Here is a 22,626-nt window from a genome sequence, read left to right as displayed (position 1 = left end):
CGGTATCACTGCCCAAGACGATGACGTTTTCTTCCGCAGCCTCAAGCACCACCTAGCACTTCTCTTCCACTAAGCATATAGGTACGTTGAAACCCTTCCTACCAGCTTCTTGAAAGCGAGTTCATCTACTCATACTTTCTGAGAAAACAGGTCGTGCAAGATGGTCGTTACACTCGCAGAAGGTGCAGGCAATCGGCTTCCTACAGTCGTTCTCACCGTCGCGGGTATATGCACACTGGTTGCGGTCATTGCCTCAGGCATGTCTATCCACTTTCATCTCCGCAACTATCGGAAACCGGCTCTCCAAAGGTGTGTTATTCTCCAGCGACTTCAGCCTGTTTTCACCTGCATAGGATGGTCATTCGTATCATGATTATGGTCCCTCTCTACGCCATCTCATCGCTTATATCACTCTTCTCGCTCGATGGTATGGCTACAACAAGCCTCGAAACACCACTTCTTTGACCCGTTTTTTCAGCGGCATTCTTCATTGACGCAATTCGGGACATCTACGAGGTTACCCTCTTCTTCTCGTCTCTACCAAAGCTAACCATCTCTAGGCTTTCGTCATCTATTGCTTTTTTGTCCTTCTGTTATCCTATCTTGGTGGAGAGCGCTCCCTATTGATCATGCTTCATGGTCGCCCTCCCAAAGATCCAGTATTTCCGGTCAGCCTCTTCAAACGCGAAATAGACGTCAGCGATCCCTATATGTTTCTATTCCTCAAACGTGGCATTCTTCGTAAGTAATAACATCAGACTCCAAGTAGAACATTTCTCACTTGTCTGCTCCAGAATACGTTCAAGTCAAACCTATCCTGGCTATAGCGACCTTGATTCTCAAAGCTTTGGGAAAGTACAACGAAGGCACCCTTCGTTCCGACTCCGGATACCTCTACATCAGCATTGTCTATAACATCAGCATCTGTTTAAGCCTATACTGCTTAGCCGTCTTCTGGATGTGCGTCAACGACGATTTGAAGCCTTTTCGGTGAGTTTCCCGGGGTGTAATGCTACAGTCAAACTGATGACTACTAGACCAGTCCCCAAATTTCTTTGTGTCAAAGGAATCCTATTCTTCTCATTCTGGCAGGCGCTGTTCATCTCCATTCTCGTCTCAGCTGGAGCAATCTCACATCTCGGACCATATACTCGCGACGAGGACAAAGACACCATTGCCTTGGCATTAACGGACCTTCTCATTTGCATCGAGATGCCTATGTTTGCGATCGCCCACGCCTACGCGTTTTCCTACACCGACTTTGTTGACTCAACCACGATTTACGCTGCTCGGATGCCAATGTATTATGCCCTGCGTGACGCCTTTGGGCTCAAGGATGTTGTTGCTGACAGTCGGGCAACATTGCGCGGAGAAGGAATGGATTACCGCGAGTTTGAGCCGAGCGAGGGGTATATGCACCAAGGGGAAGGCCGCGACCGAAGAATTCGTGCTGGTCTGCGATATGCTGATGGTGGGAGGAGGAAATATTGGCTCCCGCAACCAGCGGAACGGACCCACGTTGGAGGGGAAACTGGTGGGCGGGTGCGTAATGCGTTGGGCAATGCGTTGGGGCACGATGATGGTTTGGAGGATGTCCATGCGCCGTTATTGGCCTCACAAGAAGAAGATGTGGTACATCTGGCGCCTGATCTGGTGCGACACGAGGAGAACAATTCAATCTGGGTGGGGACAGTTACAAATGAAGAGGGCTATCGGCTACCGTTCGGCGATCCCGATGCGTTGGGCGATGAGGAGTTGTTTTCGCAGAGCAGGAAGTTCATGTTTGGGGACTACAACTATCCCGTTCTCGATGTCAGTTCGGAAACTGCGCGAACCAGGATATGGGACGAAGAAGAAAGGGTGTTGCGAGACGAACGGAGTGCATGGTTTTCGCCGGTCGGTGGGAGACCGACGCTGGAGGCGAGGGAGAGACAGAAGCCCAGATGGGAGGGGTATGGTGCGGTTGGAGAGACAACAACAAATGCACCAAGTCGAACGAGATCCTTTGGCCCGACGGATCAAAGGCTGGTCGATCACAACGACAACTTTGGTCCCAGTCACGAGGCGGATGTGAAACTACGATGGACCCGTTCAGCAGCATCCTCAAGGACGAATTCCAACACATCGACGAGCAACGCCGCTGCGGCCAGAGCTCGCCTTGCGCAAGCTAACCGAATTTCCCACCGAGGTTCATTCGGTCCTAATGAAAGCGCTGCAAGCAGTCCTCGGAGTCCGCCATCATTAGGCAACTCACGACAGAGTTCGGTACTGCCTCCTGATGCTGTCGACCTTGTTGTGGAGGAGGACAGTGGCAGTACTTCGCCCGGGTTGAAACGGGTTTACCGACGAGGGTTTGTAGATCCAGAAGATGGTATTGAAGGTGAGGTGGAAGTTCAGAGCCCTCGTTCAGTGGAACAGGGCGAAGAGGTAGCTGAGGCAGTTATTGAGGAACTACCTGGCGAAGGGAGGGAAGATATTGTAGTTCGTGTGCGGACACCGCCTGTGTATGCTCAAGTTCACGAGGAGAATAATCCATGGGCTAGCTGATATTAATAAGCTGGAAATTTGTTCATCTGTAGCTGTACTTCATGATTCTTAATCTTCATTGGTCTTCTACATAGCACTCTACATTTCTTTAGCTTACAGTTTCGCCAGGACAGCCTCGGCGCCAGAAACAGTTACACCCGGACCGGCTTCTACCTGGTGTAGCCTTTAGCATCGGCCAGGTAACTTGAACAAGATAAACATACCTCGACGTATTTGACGACCAGATCGTCGATGATCAGGGCATAGCGAGCGGTGCGGGTACCGAGACCATGGCCAGAGAGGTCAAGGGACAGGCCAAGCGAGGCAGACCAAGTAGCATCAGTGTCAGAAAGAGTGAGAATCTGGTTCTGAGCATCAGAAAACGATACTAAATGAAGCCATGGTAATAGAGCCTCACCTTATCTTCAAGACCCTCGAAGCGTCCCCAGCCACTCATGACGAACAGGTCGTTGGCAGCGACAACAGCGATGACATCGACGCCTTTGGCCTTGAACTCGTCGTACTTCTGGAGGTACGGGGGTAGATGGTTGGTGTGGCAGGTGGGCTGAGCGAATAAGTGGAATGCCAGGATAGCCGACAAAGCTTACCGTGAATGCGCCGGGAACGGAGAAGAGGACGACCTTCTTGCCCTTCCACTCATCAGTGTTGAGTTTGCTGGCTGCCGGTGCGAAATGTTTGGCTTGAATCGGGGGTTTAGAGTTGGATAGGAATACGCACGGACTCCGCAAGCTAGCTAAACAGATGTTGAGCGCTTAATCTTTCAACTTGCGAGGACATACGTTGTCTTTGAGCGCATCGCTCCATGGGATGTAGCCGAAAGTGCCTTGGGGGAGGGTGTCGCCGACCTTGATCGATGGTGCCATTTTGGTAAGAAGCAAGTTGGGGAATGATGAGAAAGGGTAACTGGTGCTGTGCTTATAAGCAAATCCCGGCCCAACTCCGGATGAGCGAAAGCCGGAAAGGTTCTCAAGTCAAGAGCTCGCCATCGAGTCGCGATTTCATTTTTCGAAGCAGCATGACTTGACAAAGCAGCATGCAAACGGATTACTTTCGGCGATTCGCAACTACAGCTCCATGTGGGGCCAGCCCAGTGTTGAAGGTCGCACATATATTCTGAGATGGTTGACCACCTAATGTCCACTCACGTCCAATCAGAGCCACTTGGAAAATATATTCAAATCGGGGCAAGCATCTTAATCAGCCACTGGCACGACGGGCGTCTCGAGAGATTTTTCCCAAGTCCCTCACAGGGATCTACACCTTCAGTCAGCGTCGACGCGCCCGGCGCGAGAGTCCGAGGTGTGCCAGCCGATGATCAGTCTCGATCATGTGATCGTGGAATGTCAGTGATGGTTGACGGTGAGGATCTTGGTTGATTCGTTGACTGCAACGGTGGCCTCGGACTGAAGCTCTCAAGCTTCTGCAACCCAGACTGGCATCTGCAGAGTAGGTTATGTGCGTGACTTCTACGACTGTGTGCCATACCTGACGGACCCTTCTCCCTATTCTAGAACCCCTACATGCAACTTTTGCGACGAGGTAGTCCGAAACTACGCGTCGCTTTGCTATCATCTCTTCAGCATCGTCCACTTGGTGCCGGCGTCTAAGGACGAGATATTGACTTCGAGAGACGTAATTGGTGCGTGCTTGCGTTGTGGCAACGAAACGGGGTTTTGAAGACGAGTCTGTAGAACTCGAATGACCACGATAGACGCTCCCTGGCGTATCAAAAGTGGGTGTTTCTACCCCACTAGATAGCACACTGAATAGGTTTAGCACGCCCATGCCCTTTTTACCAGCAAGGCCGTTGTGTCTTCGACCAATCCTGCAACTTTATTCATGACCCCTCCGTGCAGCCTTCCAACAACCTGCCAGAGCTGCTCGATGTTCTCCGCGATGTATTGGAGCCTCAGGAAGACACTATATCCATGGCGCAAGAACATGGAGTATCGCCACACATTTCAGGCGAAGGTTGGACCCTTGTCAACGACGATGCCAAGGACACCAATCCAGGCCTTCTTTCGCCAGTCTCACTTGACCTCAACCTCGCACGTATCTCGACCATAAAGAATCCCACCAACCACGACTCCTTTGACTCTGGATATGGTTCCGACCTTTCCTTCGTTTCCCCCCAACCACTCCCATCGACATTGAACCTCATATCATCGCCGTTTGGCTCACCAACCTCGAGGATGAGCGCCAGTGTATCTGGTATTGGGCTGGGGGCTAGCCGCCTCTTTTCCCATTCGCCGTTTAGTCCTGGACTTGCTTCACCATATAGCGGTGTCTCGAGAAATGACACTCCAGATCTTGATTCTCCTTCCACAGTTCGGCGGTCTGCATCAACCATAACGCCTGACGACGAGGTTGAAGAAGACGAGGATTCCGATGGACAGTATGCAACTGCTCAATGGGACATATCCAATAGCTTCTCTTCAAACGAGCCTCCCAGTCGCTTCTCGTCATCTACAATTGATGACACCCCTGACGAACTGCTCCAGCCTGGTAGTCGGTTCTCTTCAACCACATTGGCTTGTTCCGAGGATGGATCTGATTCAGACTCCGATGACCCTCCAGAAGACGCAACTGCCCAGCTTGCCTACCTCGTTCCGGGGGAGAACGATACCATAAACACACTTTATGATGTCTATATGTCGCCCCGAGAAACCCTCATGGCTCTATCGGACTCAGAGCAACAGGACGAAGAACGTGGCCGCACTCTTCGAGCCCGTGTCTTTACTCCTCCACCACGTGAGCCTAGGCCTAAATCATTCAATCCGCAGCATGAAGCGTCTTCATCGACGCCTTCAGACCGCTCGCAGTCTCGTCGGGGCCATGTAATTCTGCTTTGATTTTGCATTCCAAAGACTGATCAGTAAATTTTCAGAGTCGGACTAGGAGCGGGTTTCCCACAACAGGCCCTCGATCAGTATTTTCTGTTTCGCCAGACACGCCTCCACGGCCGCTCTCGTCGATGTCTATCCGAAACAAAATTCCGTTCAGTTTCAGGTCTGCGCCACCGCCCGAGATGGAAATGACAACTGCCTCACCCGAGTCCATCGGTTCATCACAACCATTACCATTGGCGCAGGGAAAAGTGCCTTTCGGGTTCCGGAGTCAAAGTCGGAATTCGTATCGGGACTCGACTTTTCAACCTGTTCCCGCCTCGGCTTCGGCAACCCGAACCACCTTTGCAAACGAATCCCCCAAGCCCTATGTTCGCAAGCGGAGAATATCCAGGAGTGTTGCTCCGCCTGCATCAGCGCCAATGCGCGATTCCTCTGCATCTTCGTTCTTCGGGGAAGAACCTCAGACTGTTATGGTTAAAGGACTCAAGTCCCTTCGTTTAGTGAGTTTTAATCGGTTATTTTCGAATTTTTCATTTATGTAGCTTTTATTAGTCGACGGTGTTGACCGCCCCGCCATCTTCATTCTCATTTCCAGATTCCCCTCAAAGGAAAGCAACTCACTCTGCATCTCAGTCTATTTCTATGCAATCATCTGTGGGTTGCTTTGCGATGTTGGATTTTCTTCTTCTTCTTCTTCTAATGATGTCGTTAGCGCTCTGCACCCGTAAGGGCTCACACAACATCTTCATCTATTTCTGCACGATCTGCATCTTCTGTGAGCCACAGAGTACCATTATGATCGCCATTGACACGGTTTAAGCGCTCTGGACATTCTCAAATACCAAAAGATACCCCTCATGCTTTCGTTGCTACTGTCGATACTTTCCCCTCTAACGACCACCATAAAACGACCCTTCCACGACCGCAATCACGAATAATAGAGCCTCCTCTGCGATCCGCGCCACTCCAATGGCAGCATACTGCAGACCAGGAAGAAGAGGATGATACAGCGGACAATACGATTCGACGAAGAGTCGCCCCCATCCAGATCCCGCAAACGCGTCCAACTTCACCGTCGCGGGCAGCCTCGGCATTAGGGTTTACCCATCCGACAACAAGTACACCTCTGCCGACTCGGTTGTTGTTTGCAATTGCATCAGATGACCCAGAGGCGGTCAGGCATGTTCTGGAGTCGGGAGAGGTTGGCGCGGAAGAGATGGAGGCTGTTGGGCCTGAGGGAAAGAGCGCTGTCAAGTTTGCGTTGGAGAACACGCAGCTGGGCAGGCGAATGGAAATTGCCAAGGTCTTGGCGTCCTTTGGAGCCAAAGTGGACGAGGAAGAGCTTGAGATAGCTGGTCCCGCAATCAGGTGGGTTTTCTCTCTTCATGGCGATCATGGCCCAACCTCTTTTAGGTACTTCATCAAACGGGCTGGCGAGGAACACGCCAAACGGTCATCAGCACTGATCCATCGCTCATTTTTCCGGCCATTAGCGCGGGTTCGCTACGAGCTCGTCGGGCAGGATCGGGCACTGGAGCAACTCTTCAGAGTGCTTAGTATGCATTCCCAGAAACTCGCTGTTTCACCCGTTGTCGTCCTGCTTTGTGGTTTGTGTGCAGTGATGTTTGGGGATCCTCGCTGATCGTCGATTCCAGGACCTAGTGGTCATGGAAAGAGTCTCCTTGCTCGGCGATGTCGGTCGCTTTCGCTCCTTTTCTTCCATTATTGACTGATTGTAGTTGGCGCACTGTTGGATGTTCCAACTCACACGGTGAACATGACGACGCTCCGGAACGCACATGATCTGTGGACGGCATTATCGATGGGTCCTGACGAGGTTCGGGCTAGCGCGCCGTTGTGCCAATCTAACTGTTTTGTCAGGAACCCAGCTCGTGTACATTAGCGGAATTCCTCATCAACAACGAGGGAAAGCGATGTGTGGTCATTCTCGACGTCAGTTTGGGTCTACCTTGCTGCTTAGTTATTGAGCCATCGCTAGGAAATCGAAAAGGTGGAGGAGAAGACGCTGTGGTCATTGTTAATGCCATGGGAGTCAGGTTTGGCCTACCATCTGTTCCGCTTGTCTACCTCCTGACGCTATTTTTGTCAGGCCGCTGCTCGTTTGAGGCTAACAGTCGGCATGTTGACACACGGAATGTGCTGTGGCTAGGCACTTCAAACGTGGGTCAAGCTGTGATTGCGGAGCACCATGCCAAACGCGCAAGACCTGATGAGCTCATGTCGCGAGAAGAGTATGTCCAACTTATGAAGCTTGTTCGGGAACCAGTGTCGCGACATATGGGGGTAAGTGCGGGAGTTGCTGCTGCTATTGGTACTTGGGATTCGCGGCTGATCGGTTACTTCCAGACGTCTATTCTATCCCGAGTAACAACCGTCCTCCCATTCGTCCCATTCACCATTGCGGAACAATCGGCGATCTGTGCGGAAGCTTTCTATTCATTGGGTGGGGAGATGGTGTCACAGATGCCTGCTGCCGAGTTGGATGGTCTTATTCGTGGTGCATTGGGAGGGTATGTTGAAGAAGAAGGTGCCCGTTCATTGTACAGAGCTGTATCTAACCAACTTCTCGACATTTGACGCAAGACAGCTTTCGTCGTCGGGAGACTCTTCCTGACTAAGTCAAATTTGCCACGGCCGGTATTTGATTGATGGTGTTTATCGCTGCCGAAACAGATGGCGCCCTTACTGATATGGATGGTTTGCGTGTGAGGATTTCCCATTTTTCTTCTCTTTCCCCCTCTTGTCTCTCTTTCTCTCTTTTCGTTCGTTCTCTTTCCTGCAACGACGACGACTGTAGAGCAATGGCCATCCACAATCACGCTCGTATGATGCGCGTTCGCCGCGCTACCGCCTCTACTACGAGCTCTGGCACTGCTGTCGTGGATTCTGCCGCGCCCGCCTCAACTATGTCGGTCGTCAACTTCCAAACTCCTGCGGTCACCAAGACTTTGGAAGTTGTCGTTGCTATCCTTGCCGCTGTAATCCTTCTCGGTGCGCGATCGTGAATTTAGGTTGTTTGTCCCTGACCCCTTTCAGGCGTTGGGTTCTGCTTTTTCCGGCACTGGAAACGGCGACACTCGAAGAAAGAAAGTGCTCTTCCCCAAGTCATCGACTTCACGTCTGAAAAGGCGCGGCCGTATGATGTGGAGCAGAAGCTCGACTTGCATGCCTCTGCCTATATTCTGGAGAAGCCCAGCTCGGTTTACATGCCTGGCGCCTCGGCAGCCGACATGAATCCGAACTGGGTTCCGCAAATACCTCAGAACAACGGCAAGCTTGCACCAGCGAGCTCCAAGAAGTCCAAAGGGTCGAAGAAATCGCTGCGGTCATCTCGTGGGTGGGATAAGACCTTCTCCAAATTTGCACCCAGCGAAAGATCCCCTCCCCCGTCATATATGTCTGACAACAAGGCTGCCATGTTGGCGTCGCAAGTCCCATTGCCGCCCTCACCGCCCCACCAATCTCACATCCCACCCACACCCCCAACACCCCCTGCGAAGAAGACCAAACTCAGCCCAATTTCTCCAACCGCTATGCTTGAGCCTGCGCTCCCACCGCTTCCTGTCGTCAGCCCCACCCGCTCTGAATCATTTGCGGCACACCAGTCCATGGCCTTTGCCCAGATGGCCGTTTCTGACGCTGACACCTCCAAGCTGATGAACGTTGTCAATCCGTTTACCCCCACAATGGACGACGAGCTCCCCATCCAGGTTGGCGAAACTGTCCGAGTGTTGGAGGAATTCCAGGATGGCTGGGCCCTTGTTCAGCGACTAGGACGAATGGATGCGCCAAAGGGCGTTGTTCCGGTTACCTGCTTGCGTGAGCGCCCAGTCTTTTCGCCTAATCGCAGGCTATAACACACCCATCGAACCTCCTCTTCACTGACGACGACTTCGATGCCCTCTCCACTTGCAGCTTCTTCGCTGTTCACCTCCCACCTCTGCTTGTCGACAGACACTTCGACAACTGCCGCTCTTTTGTAACTGTACACTCATTCTCTCTCCGGGTCCCGGGTCAGCTTTATTTATCTGCACGACACGCTTCGCGCTGCTCTTCCGTTTATTTATCACACGGAGGACGCGTTCAAGCGCCCACACACTCGCTGGATGGGCTGCCCGCGTCAATTACACCTTCCTCCGTAGTCTTGCTTCCCACTTTTTCACTCGTTTCTGCTCTTCCGTTTCGGCCATACCCTGACCGTGCACGTGGGCTGCACGGTCAATATTATCCCGCTCACACTTTTATTGACCTGCTAGCCAGGTCAGGCAGCTCCTCTGCCGCGGACTTGCTCTGCTTTTGAAAAAAGCACACTTTCTACAGCATGACTACTTGCGTCCGTTCAGACACAACCAACATTGCTCTATGTAGCACTAGCTGCTACTATTTACTTGTCGCGCAAATATATACTTAACCTCTTAGCCTACAATTTGAAACCAATTTTTTGGAGAGCGGAGTCGGACCCGTGGGAATCTCCAAGTGATCTGATCTCAGACTTCTTTACTCTTTCGTTCTGCCTAGATGTTCCCGATGTCGTCCCCGATGTTGTCCTCAAAGGTGGTCGTCTACCAACCCGACGGCAGTGTTTTGTTCAAATTCTCTTAACCATGGGGAGTGCGAAGCTGGTCGTCAACGGTAGTCAAATCGTCCAAGAAAAACTTGCTTGGTCGAGGAAATCGCTCGGCGGACAAGAGTCTATTGACGAGCGGCCCAGTATACGGTTGCATCGTCTAGGATATGGTTCGTCGGTATTGAAGCTGGGCCGAAGCGTCGCTGGGCTAACCACAGTTTGATACAGGCACATTTTCGAATCTTTTGTTGACTGAAACAACGATACCGTGAGGAATATGCAACCCTTGTGCCGGACATTGTTAGGTGACCTCGAAGGGGAAAGTCGGGGCCTCCTGAAGGATGGGTTATTTCCTTTTCCTATGTGAAGAGAAGGAAAGTGCTGACCTTGTGAAAAGATTTTGAATATTTGGAGAAGACGAATTCCCGTCAGTCAGAGCGGCAAAATTTTCTCGTGCGAAAGCAGGCAGGGAAGAGCACTGCTATTTCGCGATTGGGGTGTACTGGTGAGGTGTCGGCCAGTCTAAGGATTAAGGCTAATAAGAGCTCGTAGATGAAGCCGAATGACCTCGCAGAACTGCAATACCACCGATCCCTTTGCGATAGATGGTTAGAAGAAAACTGCCGACATGCAGGGACACTTCCTTACGGGCTGACTCGGTGTTACGATCCACTGATAAACTCTCCACAGTCTCACCGAAAACTTGTTGGTTGATAACAAGAAGACTATACCAGCAAAGCCACTTTTTTCTGCGCACATATACTTCGCCATCGAACAGCCTCGATGCGATACCAAGACTAGATGGATTATTCGCCGGTGCTGCTCAAATCAAGGGCACGTTTTGAACTTGTCTCCTCCAAAAAGAATAACTCGCCATTTGACAACATCAACCCCAACGCCCGCGTAGGCTCTCCCTGAATATTCTGGTCGAAATCTTATGGCGATGAGTTGAAAGCCATCTGTGTCAACTTGTCGCCCGTAAAGAACAACTCGCCATTTGTTAACATCAAGGACGCTTGCATGGCCTGCTTTGATATACTGTCGAACGGGAGAAAGTGCCAGTGAGGTAGATGAACGAGTGGCGAGCAATTTCATTGACATCCGCCTTCAAACAAGCGAATGGCATTGTCCGCTGTCGCCAGACTCCTGGCAGCTATGCTCCTGAATGCTCCCCACTCTGGAGCGCGCCATTTCACGAGCTTCGCGTCGCTGCTGCGTCCTCTGCACCGCCTGGTGAGCCACTATAAAATGCTGGTGACGGGAGCCGTGACAGTCCATTCTCTTCTGAATCTGAACTACGATGTTCCTCAGAAAGCTTACACTTGCGTTTGCCTCTCTTGTATCTATTTTCAGCAGCGTCGACACTCCTGGTGTCGATGTCAGCTCCGCCCTCCTTCCCTTCCTCCCCACCCTCGTCATCATTCCCGAAGTTGTGCGCACGTTCCCCATCTGTCTATTCAACGAGGAACCAATTTCGATTGGTTTCTCTCGCGCGAATTGGACCACACCCTCAGTCATCGGTATTCCTACCCTCGACTGGGGAGCGAGCCACCTCGCTCATGTCCAGGACCATAATGTCTCAGTCACTGACTGGGAAAAGTGGCTCATCGTCGCTGGCGAGGTCTTTCAAGAAGGAAACGTCGATTATCTGGTCTACGTTCTGCACGAGGTACTCTCCGTCTCAGCCTTGTTGTGCACATTCTCATCGTCGTCGTATAGGCCCAACAGTATCTGGTATCCGTGCAGTTTAACATAAGCGACCTCGAATGTCTCGTGTTCTTGGTGTGTCGCTCGTTTGTCCAGTTTAATCAATGACTAATATAATCTCAGCTCGACGTCTCCTTCGTCGAACTCGTCACTGTCCTCGCCCTTCTCATTCTCATGGAGTCTTCGCCGTTTTTCGAATGCGCGTTCCGCAAGGTGCTGTCGATGCGTCGTCAAATTTTATATGTCGTCGACGAGAGCATGATCCTCGCTGGTGTCTTACTCGCTGTTTGTTTCTTCTTGTTTTCCCTCTTTCACTTGCTTATTTATTGTCCAGACTTGGCCTCGTATCCTCTGCCAAACACTTGGGTCTCTCATTCCCATAGTCGCGTCGCAAGTTTTATACCTTTTGATCAAATTTGACCGATTCCTTACCTTGGGAATTGACGCCTTAACCATACGGCCCATCCTGGTCCTCAGCAGCAATGCAGTGATTGTAGGATCAAAACTTGGTATCATCATTCGAGGCATTGCCCTTCAGAATCTCCACGTGACCAAGTCAATTCGGTCGAGTCTATCAACCACATTTCGGGCAATCATCCACGAACTTTCATCCAAATCGTACTGTTTGTTCAGCATGGTCCGGACTGCGCTTGTATTATCCATTTTCATCATCGTCTGGCTGTCATATAAAACTGCCATGTCCATAACGGACAAAGTCCACCCACTTGCAATTAAATTGCACCATTTCCTCGGCTTGACTGCAATCCGTGTCTTCACCGTTACCTGGATCACCAACAAGACCAGTACTCTCGGAATCACTACGGCACGGCCTCTCGCCAACCACACTCGCCGATTCAAGGCAACCATTTCAGCCCTAATTAAGAATCGGATTAAAGCATTTCTCTTCACGGTGCGTTACTTCGAAACCCTCGAGTTGCTTGTGCTGATTACCATAGATTACGTTCGAAGGAGCCACTCTTCTCTTCGAAGTCGCCAATCATGAATTTGTCGAAAAACTCACCTGCTCTGGTCTCGCCAAGGTTTTTAGCATTTTTTTCCTTTGGCCATCTGCTAATAATGTTCAGGTCGAATCAACCCACCAGCCCAACACCGACACCGACGCTGAGCTTCCTGCGCCAACCCCATACATCCGCCAAAGCACACGGACTCGCGAAAAGAAGCGGTACCGGAGAGGCAAACAGGTGAAGATTGACCTTGGCGAGAAGAAGAAGCACGGCCGCAAGAGGGCCTAAATCGACGAACTGCTGCTGCCAACCCTACCTCCCCTCGCTCTTCGCCTCAATCGACAAAGGACCTTGACCCGACCATGATCAGCAAGAAGGGGGAAAGCGTGATGTATTCCACACGCTTTTTCTGCCGACAAAGAAGCAACAGCGACACGCCCACGGCGAGGGCAGACGTGTTTTAGTCTCAAGTGTGTCAACGCTGTGCTTACGGCTTCCTTCAAAAGTGCGAGTATCTGGGAACGTCAAGGATCGGTTTTGGCAAAGTTAGAAGAGCAACAAGGGTTGACCAAGGGTAAGCAGCAGCGGTATCTTCGTCATTATTCGGTCTCTTTCCGGTATATGGCTCTTCGTATTGGACACACTGCCGCAGTATTGGATGGATTGCTTATTGTTTCTTTCTTTCCTTCTTACTCTCTCTCTCTCTCTCATCTCTTTTTCCGATTCGTAGTTGGTATACCCGCCGACTTTGGGGCACACCGTAGGGTGTTCCAAAGCGCCTAGATAGAACCTTGAATGGATTTCATTTTGCCAAATAACAATCGTGACGACCTGCTCAAGAGACTGACAGCCTACTCACTTCATCCGACTGTTACTGTCATCATCCAGGTGATGCAACAAAATGTAATCTAATAAGTATGCTGGGAAGACGATAGTACATGCGCTACTTCTAGAAAATTAAAAGAACCGCGTAGCCTTGGTCTTGATGCCGTCCGCATTCGAAGATCGGCAAAGACTCCCGAGAGGAAAATAGTTTGTGCAGAAGCTGGTGACATCGCTCAAATCGACATTTTGCAACTTGACGGCAACTCTGCTGTCCACACTGTGCTCGGGGAGAACAAGTCCATATAACCCAAGGTCGTTCCACCTTCCGCGGAAATCAGGCCCGATGACAACAATGCGAACCCCTACTTGGGTAATTTTGCAGATAAGACCAGTCTTTGGATTCAAACAAGTGTCCACTGGCCGTAGATCCCTGGCTGGTACACCGCGGGCACGCCTTCCACCGGTGTCTGGATATACCGTGATGAGCTTTGCCAAACGATTTGGATGCGGCAGAGAGTCAAGTTCGATGTAGCCTGCTGAAAGACTGTGAATGGCTTCGTAGCCATAATTGCTCCGAGCGAAGTTCTTCTTGGCGCAAATTATGACGTCGAGCCGGCGGTTCATCAACTTTTCATGACAGAGCCATCTCGGTCCTGCATCGTATTGAAGAGCCCAATTGAGTCCGACGTCAGTGAAGGGGGTTTCAACAAGGGTAATGTCCGTGGTCAGAATGGTGAACTATCGTGCATGACTATTGTCTCTATCAGGCGTTATAAAAGATGTGCTCGTACTGTGTTGGAGTGATCTTGGCCCTGTTGTCGATTTATGGACTGCACATGATGATTACATTGACATACCGAACATATTTCTGCTGCTAGAACCGTCTTGAAGGTCTCATTGAGGAAGAATCTTCGTTTGATAATGCCTTGGGTATGTGCTTGCGGTCCATGCACAACCCGAACTCGATCCCCTTGAACAAAATGCCTATTAAGGCGTGACGCGTGAACGCGATGCATGGTTTCATGGTGCGCCTCCTCCTTGACCCAAGCAAATATATCCTTTCCCTCGCGATCAAGCCTCTTGATGCTCCCTATTAGAGTGCCCGAGCAAACTCTGTCTCCAATTGCAAGAGGGCTTGCATGGGAAAATAAGTGGTGATGCACCATAGCTCGAGGTACGGTGAGGAGGTCAGATGGGTAGGGAGGCTCTAACAAGGAATTGACAAGGTCGGTAGCGCGGGGATCGATAGCTGAACCATTAACTGCCACCCGGACTTCAACCGTTTCGTCGTCGGGGAAATCTACGATGTACGCGCCGTGGAAGCTAGTAGATGGAGGGGTGGTGAATGCGACGCGTGTTCCCAGTGACAATGGCAACGTTCCGGAGTGCATGATTGCATTAGCCAAAAGACCAGTGTCCAGCAGTTCCCATCTTTCGATGATACCAGGAGGTGGATGAGAGCTGTAGTTGGTAACGCAATCTTCGATAGCACAGGAGGGAGAGCATTTAAATCTTTGCAAGCCAGAGGAGGGTGTTTCCGCCACAAAGAACTGCGCGTCCTCTAGGTAAACCCATTGGCCAGTAACCAGTTCCCCAACGTTGTAACCTAATTCAAGCCAATGGTTTGTCCAAGCGTGCGATTGGCCTGTCGGTTTTTCATTTGTTTTGGCTCTTGCCACAGCCCCATGATGCGATGAGCTAGCAATTCTGTAGAGGGGTTAGTTGCACCGAATGAGCTGACGTTGAACTTACTTGTCCTCTTTGCTGAATTGTGGTCGGTCCGACCGCCAAGGTTTCACAGGAGGGCAGAAAACTATCTGGCTCTCGTCTGTGGAGGTAGGAAATGTCTCTAAGCGCAAGGAGGACATTGCGAAGTTGACTGGAGCATGAAACGCGTGTGGCATGGTGGAGGTAAGATAGTGTGATGGAATTATCATGTGACCGTTGATAAGATAATACAGATAGGTGCAAAAATTCCAAATGGAAAACTTCATTCGGTATCACAACTACTGCACGGACGACGAGTTTGAAGATGAGATCGTGTATCTTCTCTACAAAGCCGTGTCCTTACGGTATAGCTTCCTCCACGATATACCTCCCTTCCTGATTGAACTGGCCACTATGGACGAGAGTCCGGATGACCCCGATTGGGGATTTTCAGCGCCTAAGCTTCGCTATGCCATGCTGGACATCGAACGAACCGATAATCTGCGTGGCTTCCTCCACCGTTTTGCCTTTCCGGCACTTCGTGGCTTGAACCTACGGATCGGCCTTTGCGCGTGGGACATGGACCGCCTTTTACTCCAAAATAATCGGTGTTCAATTCCCGACTACTTTGCCAACCTCAGGGTGTTTCGACTCTGTGGAGACATTTCTATGAGTAGTACGACTTTCACAGCCATGATTCGAGCACTTCATCGGGTAACCGACTTGACAATGGAACTACGAGACCTATCGCGCGTGCATGTTCCCACTCTGGCTGACCTACTCACAACACAACCTCATCTCACGCTAGTTCCACGATTGGAACATCTGCGGTTGTGCCTGGACTCTTATATCCATCCTACGGTTGCCGATGCATTTGTCGCCATGCTCTCTCTCCGCTTCAAGGGGCTGCCGGGCTCACCACCCCAGGCAGCCCGACCGCTGCAGTCATTCGTGCTATTCGCCGCCACTTTCATTAACAGCTCACCTCAGATTCTAGTCGACAAACTGACGGAGCTGCAAGCCCGAAACCACAATGGATGGGATATTCGGATCGAAAAGGGTGGTCGTATTGACATGTGGAGAAAACGGCTCGGAGGAGAGTTCCTCCTTGATATATAGTGTGCATTTAGACATGGGTTCAACTCGCCGCATATCCTCGAGTTGGATATGTAGAGCCGGCCTCCGTTTGAGCTGCTCTTTTGTGAAGACGACCCTGATAGGTTTCTCGTTGAGCGAAGAGCTGTCAATGGATTGGACAATCCAGTTTATTTAGGAAGATGCCAAGCGTAGCAAGCTGGAGCTTTCTTTTCTCAAAGCTCTATACTTATATGTACTCGTAGTTTGTTACGACTGTATGTCCGGAGGAAGGAATCCGGCATGATCTGCCGAAAATTCACGAACTGACATGTTGTCCTTGACCTTCATCGTCTACTTCAACAACTTCTTTACGCTCAAGGTTCTTGCCACTGACTGTCAGACGAAATGACTATTCGCACTTTGCTGTCATGATTCACCTCTTCCATTGTTCCCCACATCATTGTTTCCGAGCGCGTCTCAAAAGCGTACACCTCTATCATTGACCATGGTGGTCAATCCAGCTATGTTCGCAAGGTTTCATTTTCTCGTTCCACCTCGGCTGACTTCGGTCCAGACAGTCGCGGTGGGCACAAATACCTCAAGATGTGTTGGGGGAAATTTTCTTCGAGACGATCCCATACCCCGAGGAAGAACGCTTTGCGTCAGCGCAAAACTTATACGAAGACCCAACAACTCCAGCTATGCTTTCTTTGGGCATCAGCCATGTTTGTCGTCAATGGCGGCAAGCTGCGATTAGCTTCCCCAAGTTGTGGTCTTTTTTGGACGTGGTACAAGTAGAGTGCGAGACAAAAGAATCTCGGGTGGTGAAGCTCATGGACACCTACCTGCAACGTTCCGGTAGCTATCAACTGACAATTGTACTTGGCTACAACCATTCCACGCGCCATACGCTCCTCAAACGACTCCTTCAAGCGTCAAAGCGCTGGGTCACGGTCTGTATCGACGCATATGGCTTGTACGAGTCATCTCCTACGTCCACCAATCTTACGAGTGAACAATGGAATGCTATCGAGTTCCCGGCACTTAAAAACTTAGTCGTCTTTGACTTTACCCAGACCTACACGGGATCCTGCTGCTCCGAGGCGGGAAGCCAACCCAAAGGGACTCTAGTTCAAAAACTTCAAACTTGCGACATCATTCGGTATTACAACTACTGCTCACATCCCGACTTGGAGTTCCAAGACGACATCCTGCACTTCGCCGACAAAGCAACGCTCTTGCGGTACGACTTCCGAAATATACCTCCCTCCCTGCATGAATTGGCCACTGCCACTCTTGACAACCCGGACGGCGCGCGTCAGTGCGGGTTTTCATGGCCCAAACTCCGGTATGCGATGTTGAACATCGAGTCCGACGACAATATTGGGGGTTTTCTGCATTGGTTTACCTTTCCGGAGATTCGCGGCTTAAACCTGCGCTTCGGAAGACGCGTGTGGACCACGGACACTGCGCTCGTCGACATCAAAACAATTCAGTTTTTGATTCCCAACTACTTCGCCAACCTGAGGGTACTTCGACTTTGCGGATATATGGACATGTCCAGCAGAACTTTCACCATGCTGATTCCTACTCTTCATCGAGTCACCGACTTGACAATAGAGCTGGGACACCGGTCTTCCCACAATGTCCTCCAACTCGCCAAACTCCTCACTGACACACCGCATATACTGGTCCCACGATTGAAGCATTTGCGGTTATTCGCCCACTCCGAGATCCCTCGTGCTCACGCCGACGCATTTGCCGACATGCTCTCTCTCCGTTTCGGAGGCCTCGCTTTGGCCGTTAAATTGCGGTCATTCGTCTTGTTTGAATTCGCTGACAATCCCACTGCGCCGACCTCACCTCGGACGCTGCTTAACAGACTGACGGAGTTGCAAGCCCAGAACCACGATAAATGGGACGTTCGGATTGAAGTAGCCGAACTCATTGATCTATGGCAAGCACCATTTGGAGGGGAGTTTCTTCTCGATATTTGACAGCCTGAGCTCCTTGCTTGACTTGAGCGATTTTTCTATCCTTATTCAAGTATTTAGATCATAAGATTTGAATATACCCCCATTTTCCTGTCCCATGATGTACGAGCAGCTTCCTCAGAAGATAGGCCGTGCAACCAAGTTACTCGACTGCGCCGCGTGTGGATCCCGATGAATCCTGACTAGCTCCCATCCAGCACCACGCAAAAGCGCAACGAACCCATCTACCGTGCGCTCAGTCGCTCCCAGCAAATTATGCATCTGAAAATCACGTTAACCACGGACAAAAGGAGAGGAAAACACGGACAGTTAGATCATAATGGTACATCATCTGGCCAGCCACACCCCAATTCGGCAGCAGGGGGGCCGGCGCGGGGGCGAGTTTTGCGCCGGGAATGCTTTCGACGATCTCGGGGTGGGCAGACTCGACAAGGGACGCGGGCCGGACGACCCGGTCAATGATGAGCAGCTGTGTTTCTGCTGACGCGGCATCCCGCAGGCGGCGGAGGATCTGGGTGGCTTTGGCGTTTGGCCAATTATGGAGGATGTGACGCAGGACAAAGACCGACACGGGTGCTGATCGCGACGGTTGTGCATTAAAGAAGTCTTGCGCTGGAGTCAAAGTTGTGAGGAATGTGACCAGAGAGAGAAAAACACACTCACGTTCGAACTTGACCAGGCCTTTCGTGACGACCTCAGGCAGATGCTCTTCCCAGTTCTGCATTCAGTCAGTCTACAGCCCCAATAACACGGGCTAAAAACAGACCTTGCGAGCCTTCACGACCGTCTTCTCCCGATCTTGAATCACAAACTCGATCTTGTCGCTGGACCCGAGCTGGCGGGCGACCCCCATGATGTACCCTCCCATTCCCGCTCCAACATCGACGACGAGCTTCTTATCGCCTGTGGCGAGCTTTACCCATGGGTACCCATCCGCCAGCTGGTTCGTAGTCATGGTCACGTCCATCGCAATGGAAAAGCGCCCCAGACGGGCGGGGGAGGTTTCCAGGAAGGAAAACAGATTCGCGGTGGGGGGCTGGTTGAAGGCCTGAAGCAGGGGAGCGGAGGCTTTGGGATCGCGCATGGTGTCAGCAAGCACTGATGCGCTTCTGAAGCACTCGTCTGCTCTGTTGAAGGTTGGAAAATGAGTATCGGTGGCAATAAAGACATACAGGAATTCGACATGAGCCGCTCGTCCAGACTGTGGCTCGCTGAAACGTTCACTAGGTCTTGGGCTCTGATTAGAATGGGATAGACCGTCAATTAATAACCACATACCGCTCCAATAAGTCTTTGACACTCTTTCCCTTGTCCATTGCAGACGACACACGGTTGTTGGTGAAAATTCCGGGGCCAATTTCGCGGAAAATATGATGCGTTGCAAGGAGTCGAAGGACGCGTTCTAGATTGCCCAGTCAGCAAAAGAAGGTTGGGGACTATAAGACATACCCAAAAGTCCAGCATCTACTCCACTATAAGACGCAATTTTCTCCGCGGAAGCACCCTGGAGTAGTTGAGGGTTTCTTCTGCAAAAGAAAGATGTTGCTTGCCTGCTCTCCCGCCTCCCTCAGAATTTCCGGGACATTCAGCTCTGACGCGACGCGCAGACACGCCGGTACATTAAACTTCCCAAAAAGGACTGAGCAATGAGAAAGAACCAGATTTGTTCACTCACCGAATGCGCGCTCAGGAAAAGCCCTACAACTGGGTCACGGACAGCCACAATAATCTGGCTTGCGGCCGCTATTATTTCCTTCGTCGCGTCGACGACGGCTGTGTTTCCTAAGCGGAATGTCTCCGCTGGGCTCTTTGGATCATATGGGGTGTCTAGTGATGGAAGGGCATGGCCAGCTGAGGCGTATTGCGAGGTCAGGTTGTTTATCGAGGTGGTCAAGAGGGCGAGGAGGTCAGGGAGGGACATGGCGAAGAGAAGAAGGAGGTGGTGGTGAATTCGGAGTGGAAAGTCTGCATCTCGAATAATGGCCAAGGTAAGCCAATAACCAAGTGTTTCTATTCCCCTTCTGCCACAGGGAGCAGTGGTTCACTGCACAAATCTTGTTTCATGCACTGCTGCACAACGACACAAACTGTGCTGACTGAAGCCAATGTGTTGGCACTTGGCAGTAGGACTGCCAGTGACAGCACCGTCCATCGCGGTCGAAGGGTCAAAAAGGTGTGTCTTATCACCAAAGGTAAATCCGAATAAAACCAGCGCGAAAGAAAAACAACAATTCTCAAGGTCGTAATTGCATAAATGCTGTTTTGTCAAAGTTCAAGCACAAATGAAAAAGCTTAGGATCGGCCACAAGCTGCGTAGCATAGTATCATTGTTACAGTCCATTCTTTACAAAGGATTAAGCGCTAGACTTGAAAAACACTTCAATTTGAATCAGAGATAATGCTGGCTGGAGGATCATCAACAACCGGCCCGATTGAACAGCCAAGGCCGAAAACGCACTCGATGAAGTCCGCACTTATATACCACTTTGGTGGACCTTCGAAGCCTAGCTTCTCTGCGAATTCTTCTTGTTGCACCTTATTATATCGGTCTTCGATGATAGTCCCATTAGTCTCAATCCAGAATAACGCAAGCGTGGTCAGCAAGTTGGGTTTCTTTTGCGACGGCACGTAGACTGCTGTGACGCCACCAATGATGCCCAAGGAGTCCGCAAACGCGGCCCCAACATTATAACCAGTGGCTCGGACGTTGATAGTACCATCGTTGTTGGTTACTCTACCAGTGTTTTCCATCGCCCAGTCCACCATCCGCTTGAATTGAGCATCTTGCATAGGCCAACCGAGCCGACAATCAGCGCAGCGAACCCCGACTAGGTCAAAACGCTCGGGGAGTTCGAGAGACTTGCCGAGTTCGATGACCGCGGCGTAAATCTGTAGGGTTTTCAATGAGAGTAAAACATAAATGAAGCGAATAGTGTACGTCGCTATACTCGAGCGGGAAGGAAAGGAGTCTCTGAGGTGGCATGGTCGGGGTGTGCTCAAGTTGAGAGGTCACATTGAGTGGCTTTATAACGAATAATCAACGTGTGACAATGGGGCCCACACACAGCCTGAAACAGCATTTCGTTTGTGAGGTCCTTTTTCTTTCTTTGGAGCGTCTTGTATCCGAAAGAGGGTTTTCCTTTATCATGAAGCATATAAAGGTTCACATTCAATGGCTGCTTCGCTCAAGCTCAGGCTCCCAAGTTCTTCGAGACTGATATTCCTCTGACTCTGTCGACGTCTCCCTCACATGTCGCACATCCATTCAACCCGTCAGGTCGACGATGATGATAAGGGCGAATTAATCCCAGGCCAGCACCGTCGTCCCGAGCCAGTCGTAAGCTTGTTGTTATTTTACGAAATTTGTACCAACGGCTGACTATGACTCACAGCAAGAGAGCTCTGGGCATTTGAATGTGGAATACGACAAACGGCTTCCTCTCATTCTCCACTATGATAAGTTTTGCACTGATCTCGTGAGCACGGTGGACGATGCTCTCCGGTACTCCTCATTCGAGTGCTACATCTACGGTATTTGTCAAGTCATCTTCAACACCTTCACGCTGCGCTACGACGACAAGTCGCCAAATCGTGAAACCTCCGTTCGTTGTGAACAACAGTACTCTTTCATCAAGAAGTACACACAATTGCCGAACGACCTCGTGAGGCGAAAATACTGTACTCCCGACTTCGCTTGTGTGCGAACGGATGCAACACCACAGCGTCGTCTCATCTTCTTCGCCGAAATCAAAGCCCTTGCAGCATCCACAGAGCAGGAGGCAGTGGATGCATGGTTCATCAATCCGGACATGGAGGCCATCCAGGACAAGATGCAGGCGACCCTCTCGCAAGTTGCCAACCAACTTCATTTCGCTAAACATTTCTTTGGCGATGTAGCCGCAAGTGAAGGGTGGCACATTTTCGTTGTGTGTGGCGTGTTTTGGTCCCTCCACTACATCGATTCGGGAACGCTTCTGCGTTCAGGCTATCGTGCAGGAGAGGCCGCCGGACCGTCCACGCGGAGCGCCAATGGCCAGGCCAATGCAAAACGGTCAAAGCCTGACACCACTGCCACGACAGTCGACCTTGACACATTCGACCCAGCTCTCGTTACCCCTATCAGTACCAACATCATTGAACCAGCACAGTCCTTTTTCGATATGACAATCCTTCAAGGCAGACCAACCCATGGAAATTGCCCCTTGAATCCCAATCTTGACGCCGCTTTCACAAGAATCATCAACCACTATCGGTTTGCATCATGGAGTGATCATTTTACTCCCTGCAACTGGTTCCACCCGCGAGCTGCTAGTGAGGAGTAATGTTCTGGTTACATCAGGACACTAGCGTTGGCTTTCCGGGCCTAC

General features: G+C 50.9%; 9 protein-coding genes across 9 annotated transcripts; 5 read left to right on the top strand and 4 right to left on the bottom strand.

Moving 5' to 3' along the window:
* Nucleotides 1–160: 160 nt before the first annotated feature.
* MIND_01104300 (uncharacterized protein) lies at nt 161–2,547 on the top strand (the record flags this gene model as incomplete). Its single annotated transcript, XM_037367610.1, has 6 exons — nt 161–309; nt 354–427; nt 479–516; nt 561–741; nt 795–990; nt 1,038–2,547. 6 exons carry the CDS (start codon nt 161–163, stop codon nt 2,545–2,547), a joined length of 2,148 nt encoding a protein of 715 aa, XP_037217004.1.
* A 93-nt stretch (nt 2,548–2,640) lies between these two features.
* Nucleotides 2,641–3,515, bottom strand: MIND_01104200 (Peroxiredoxin; the record flags this gene model as incomplete). The annotated part of the gene is made up of 6 exons (XM_037367609.1): nt 3,327–3,515; nt 3,265–3,280; nt 3,135–3,205; nt 2,945–3,091; nt 2,751–2,888; nt 2,641–2,700 (listed from the first exon to the last, which is right to left on the bottom strand). The coding sequence occupies exons 1-6, from the start codon at nt 3,408–3,410 to the stop codon at nt 2,641–2,643; spliced, it is 516 nt and encodes a 171-aa protein (XP_037217003.1). The 5' UTR covers nt 3,411–3,515.
* A 730-nt stretch (nt 3,516–4,245) lies between these two features.
* MIND_01104100 (C3H1-type domain-containing protein) lies at nt 4,246–9,274 on the top strand (the record flags this gene model as incomplete). Its single annotated transcript, XM_037367608.1, has 15 exons — nt 4,246–4,279; nt 4,324–5,384; nt 5,435–5,896; nt 5,939–6,050; nt 6,109–6,183; nt 6,245–6,764; nt 6,810–7,003; nt 7,052–7,090; nt 7,136–7,233; nt 7,278–7,349; nt 7,396–7,453; nt 7,507–7,700; nt 7,764–7,927; nt 8,215–8,408; nt 8,454–9,274. The coding sequence occupies 15 exons, from the start codon at nt 4,246–4,248 to the stop codon at nt 9,272–9,274; spliced, it is 4,098 nt and encodes a 1,365-aa protein (XP_037217002.1).
* A 2,010-nt stretch (nt 9,275–11,284) lies between these two features.
* On the top strand, nt 11,285–12,944 carry MIND_01104000 (uncharacterized protein; the record flags this gene model as incomplete). The annotated part of the gene is made up of 6 exons (XM_037367607.1): nt 11,285–11,653; nt 11,704–11,766; nt 11,815–11,976; nt 12,026–12,601; nt 12,648–12,731; nt 12,777–12,944. 6 exons carry the CDS (start codon nt 11,285–11,287, stop codon nt 12,942–12,944), a joined length of 1,422 nt encoding a protein of 473 aa, XP_037217001.1.
* A 669-nt stretch (nt 12,945–13,613) lies between these two features.
* Nucleotides 13,614–15,385, bottom strand: MIND_01103900 (ATP-dependent DNA helicase; the record flags this gene model as incomplete). Its single annotated transcript, XM_037367606.1, has 4 exons — nt 13,614–14,219; nt 14,273–14,293; nt 14,339–15,188; nt 15,234–15,385. 4 exons carry the CDS (start codon nt 15,383–15,385, stop codon nt 13,614–13,616), a joined length of 1,629 nt encoding a protein of 542 aa, XP_037217000.1.
* A 1,385-nt stretch (nt 15,386–16,770) lies between these two features.
* Nucleotides 16,771–18,262, top strand: MIND_01103800 (uncharacterized protein; the record flags this gene model as incomplete). The annotated part of the gene is made up of 2 exons (XM_037367605.1): nt 16,771–16,790; nt 16,840–18,262. The coding sequence occupies 2 exons, from the start codon at nt 16,771–16,773 to the stop codon at nt 18,260–18,262; spliced, it is 1,443 nt and encodes a 480-aa protein (XP_037216999.1).
* Nucleotides 18,263–18,376: 114 nt separating this feature from the next.
* MIND_01103700 (Methyltransf-2 domain-containing protein) lies at nt 18,377–20,180 on the bottom strand (the record flags this gene model as incomplete). Its single annotated transcript, XM_037367604.1, has 8 exons — nt 18,377–18,520; nt 18,567–18,871; nt 18,923–18,977; nt 19,026–19,386; nt 19,432–19,488; nt 19,538–19,661; nt 19,709–19,763; nt 19,935–20,180. 8 exons carry the CDS (start codon nt 20,178–20,180, stop codon nt 18,377–18,379), a joined length of 1,347 nt encoding a protein of 448 aa, XP_037216998.1.
* Nucleotides 20,181–20,648: 468 nt separating this feature from the next.
* Nucleotides 20,649–21,242, bottom strand: MIND_01103600 (uncharacterized protein; the record flags this gene model as incomplete). Its single annotated transcript, XM_037367603.1, has 3 exons — nt 20,649–20,664; nt 20,718–21,148; nt 21,198–21,242. 3 exons carry the CDS (start codon nt 21,240–21,242, stop codon nt 20,649–20,651), a joined length of 492 nt encoding a protein of 163 aa, XP_037216997.1.
* A 267-nt stretch (nt 21,243–21,509) lies between these two features.
* MIND_01103500 (uncharacterized protein) lies at nt 21,510–22,581 on the top strand (the record flags this gene model as incomplete). The annotated part of the gene is made up of 2 exons (XM_037367602.1): nt 21,510–21,596; nt 21,652–22,581. The coding sequence occupies 2 exons, from the start codon at nt 21,510–21,512 to the stop codon at nt 22,579–22,581; spliced, it is 1,017 nt and encodes a 338-aa protein (XP_037216996.1).
* Between the last annotated feature and the right edge of the window lie 45 nt (nt 22,582–22,626).

Source organism: Mycena indigotica (genome assembly GCF_014461135.1).
Source record: "Mycena indigotica strain 171206Taipei chromosome Unknown Mind.scaff0009, whole genome shotgun sequence".
Lineage (NCBI taxonomy): Eukaryota > Fungi > Basidiomycota > Agaricomycetes > Agaricales > Mycenaceae > Mycena > Mycena indigotica.
The sequence above is the reverse complement of the archived record's forward strand: the minus strand, read 5'-3'. Positions and strand labels throughout refer to the sequence as shown.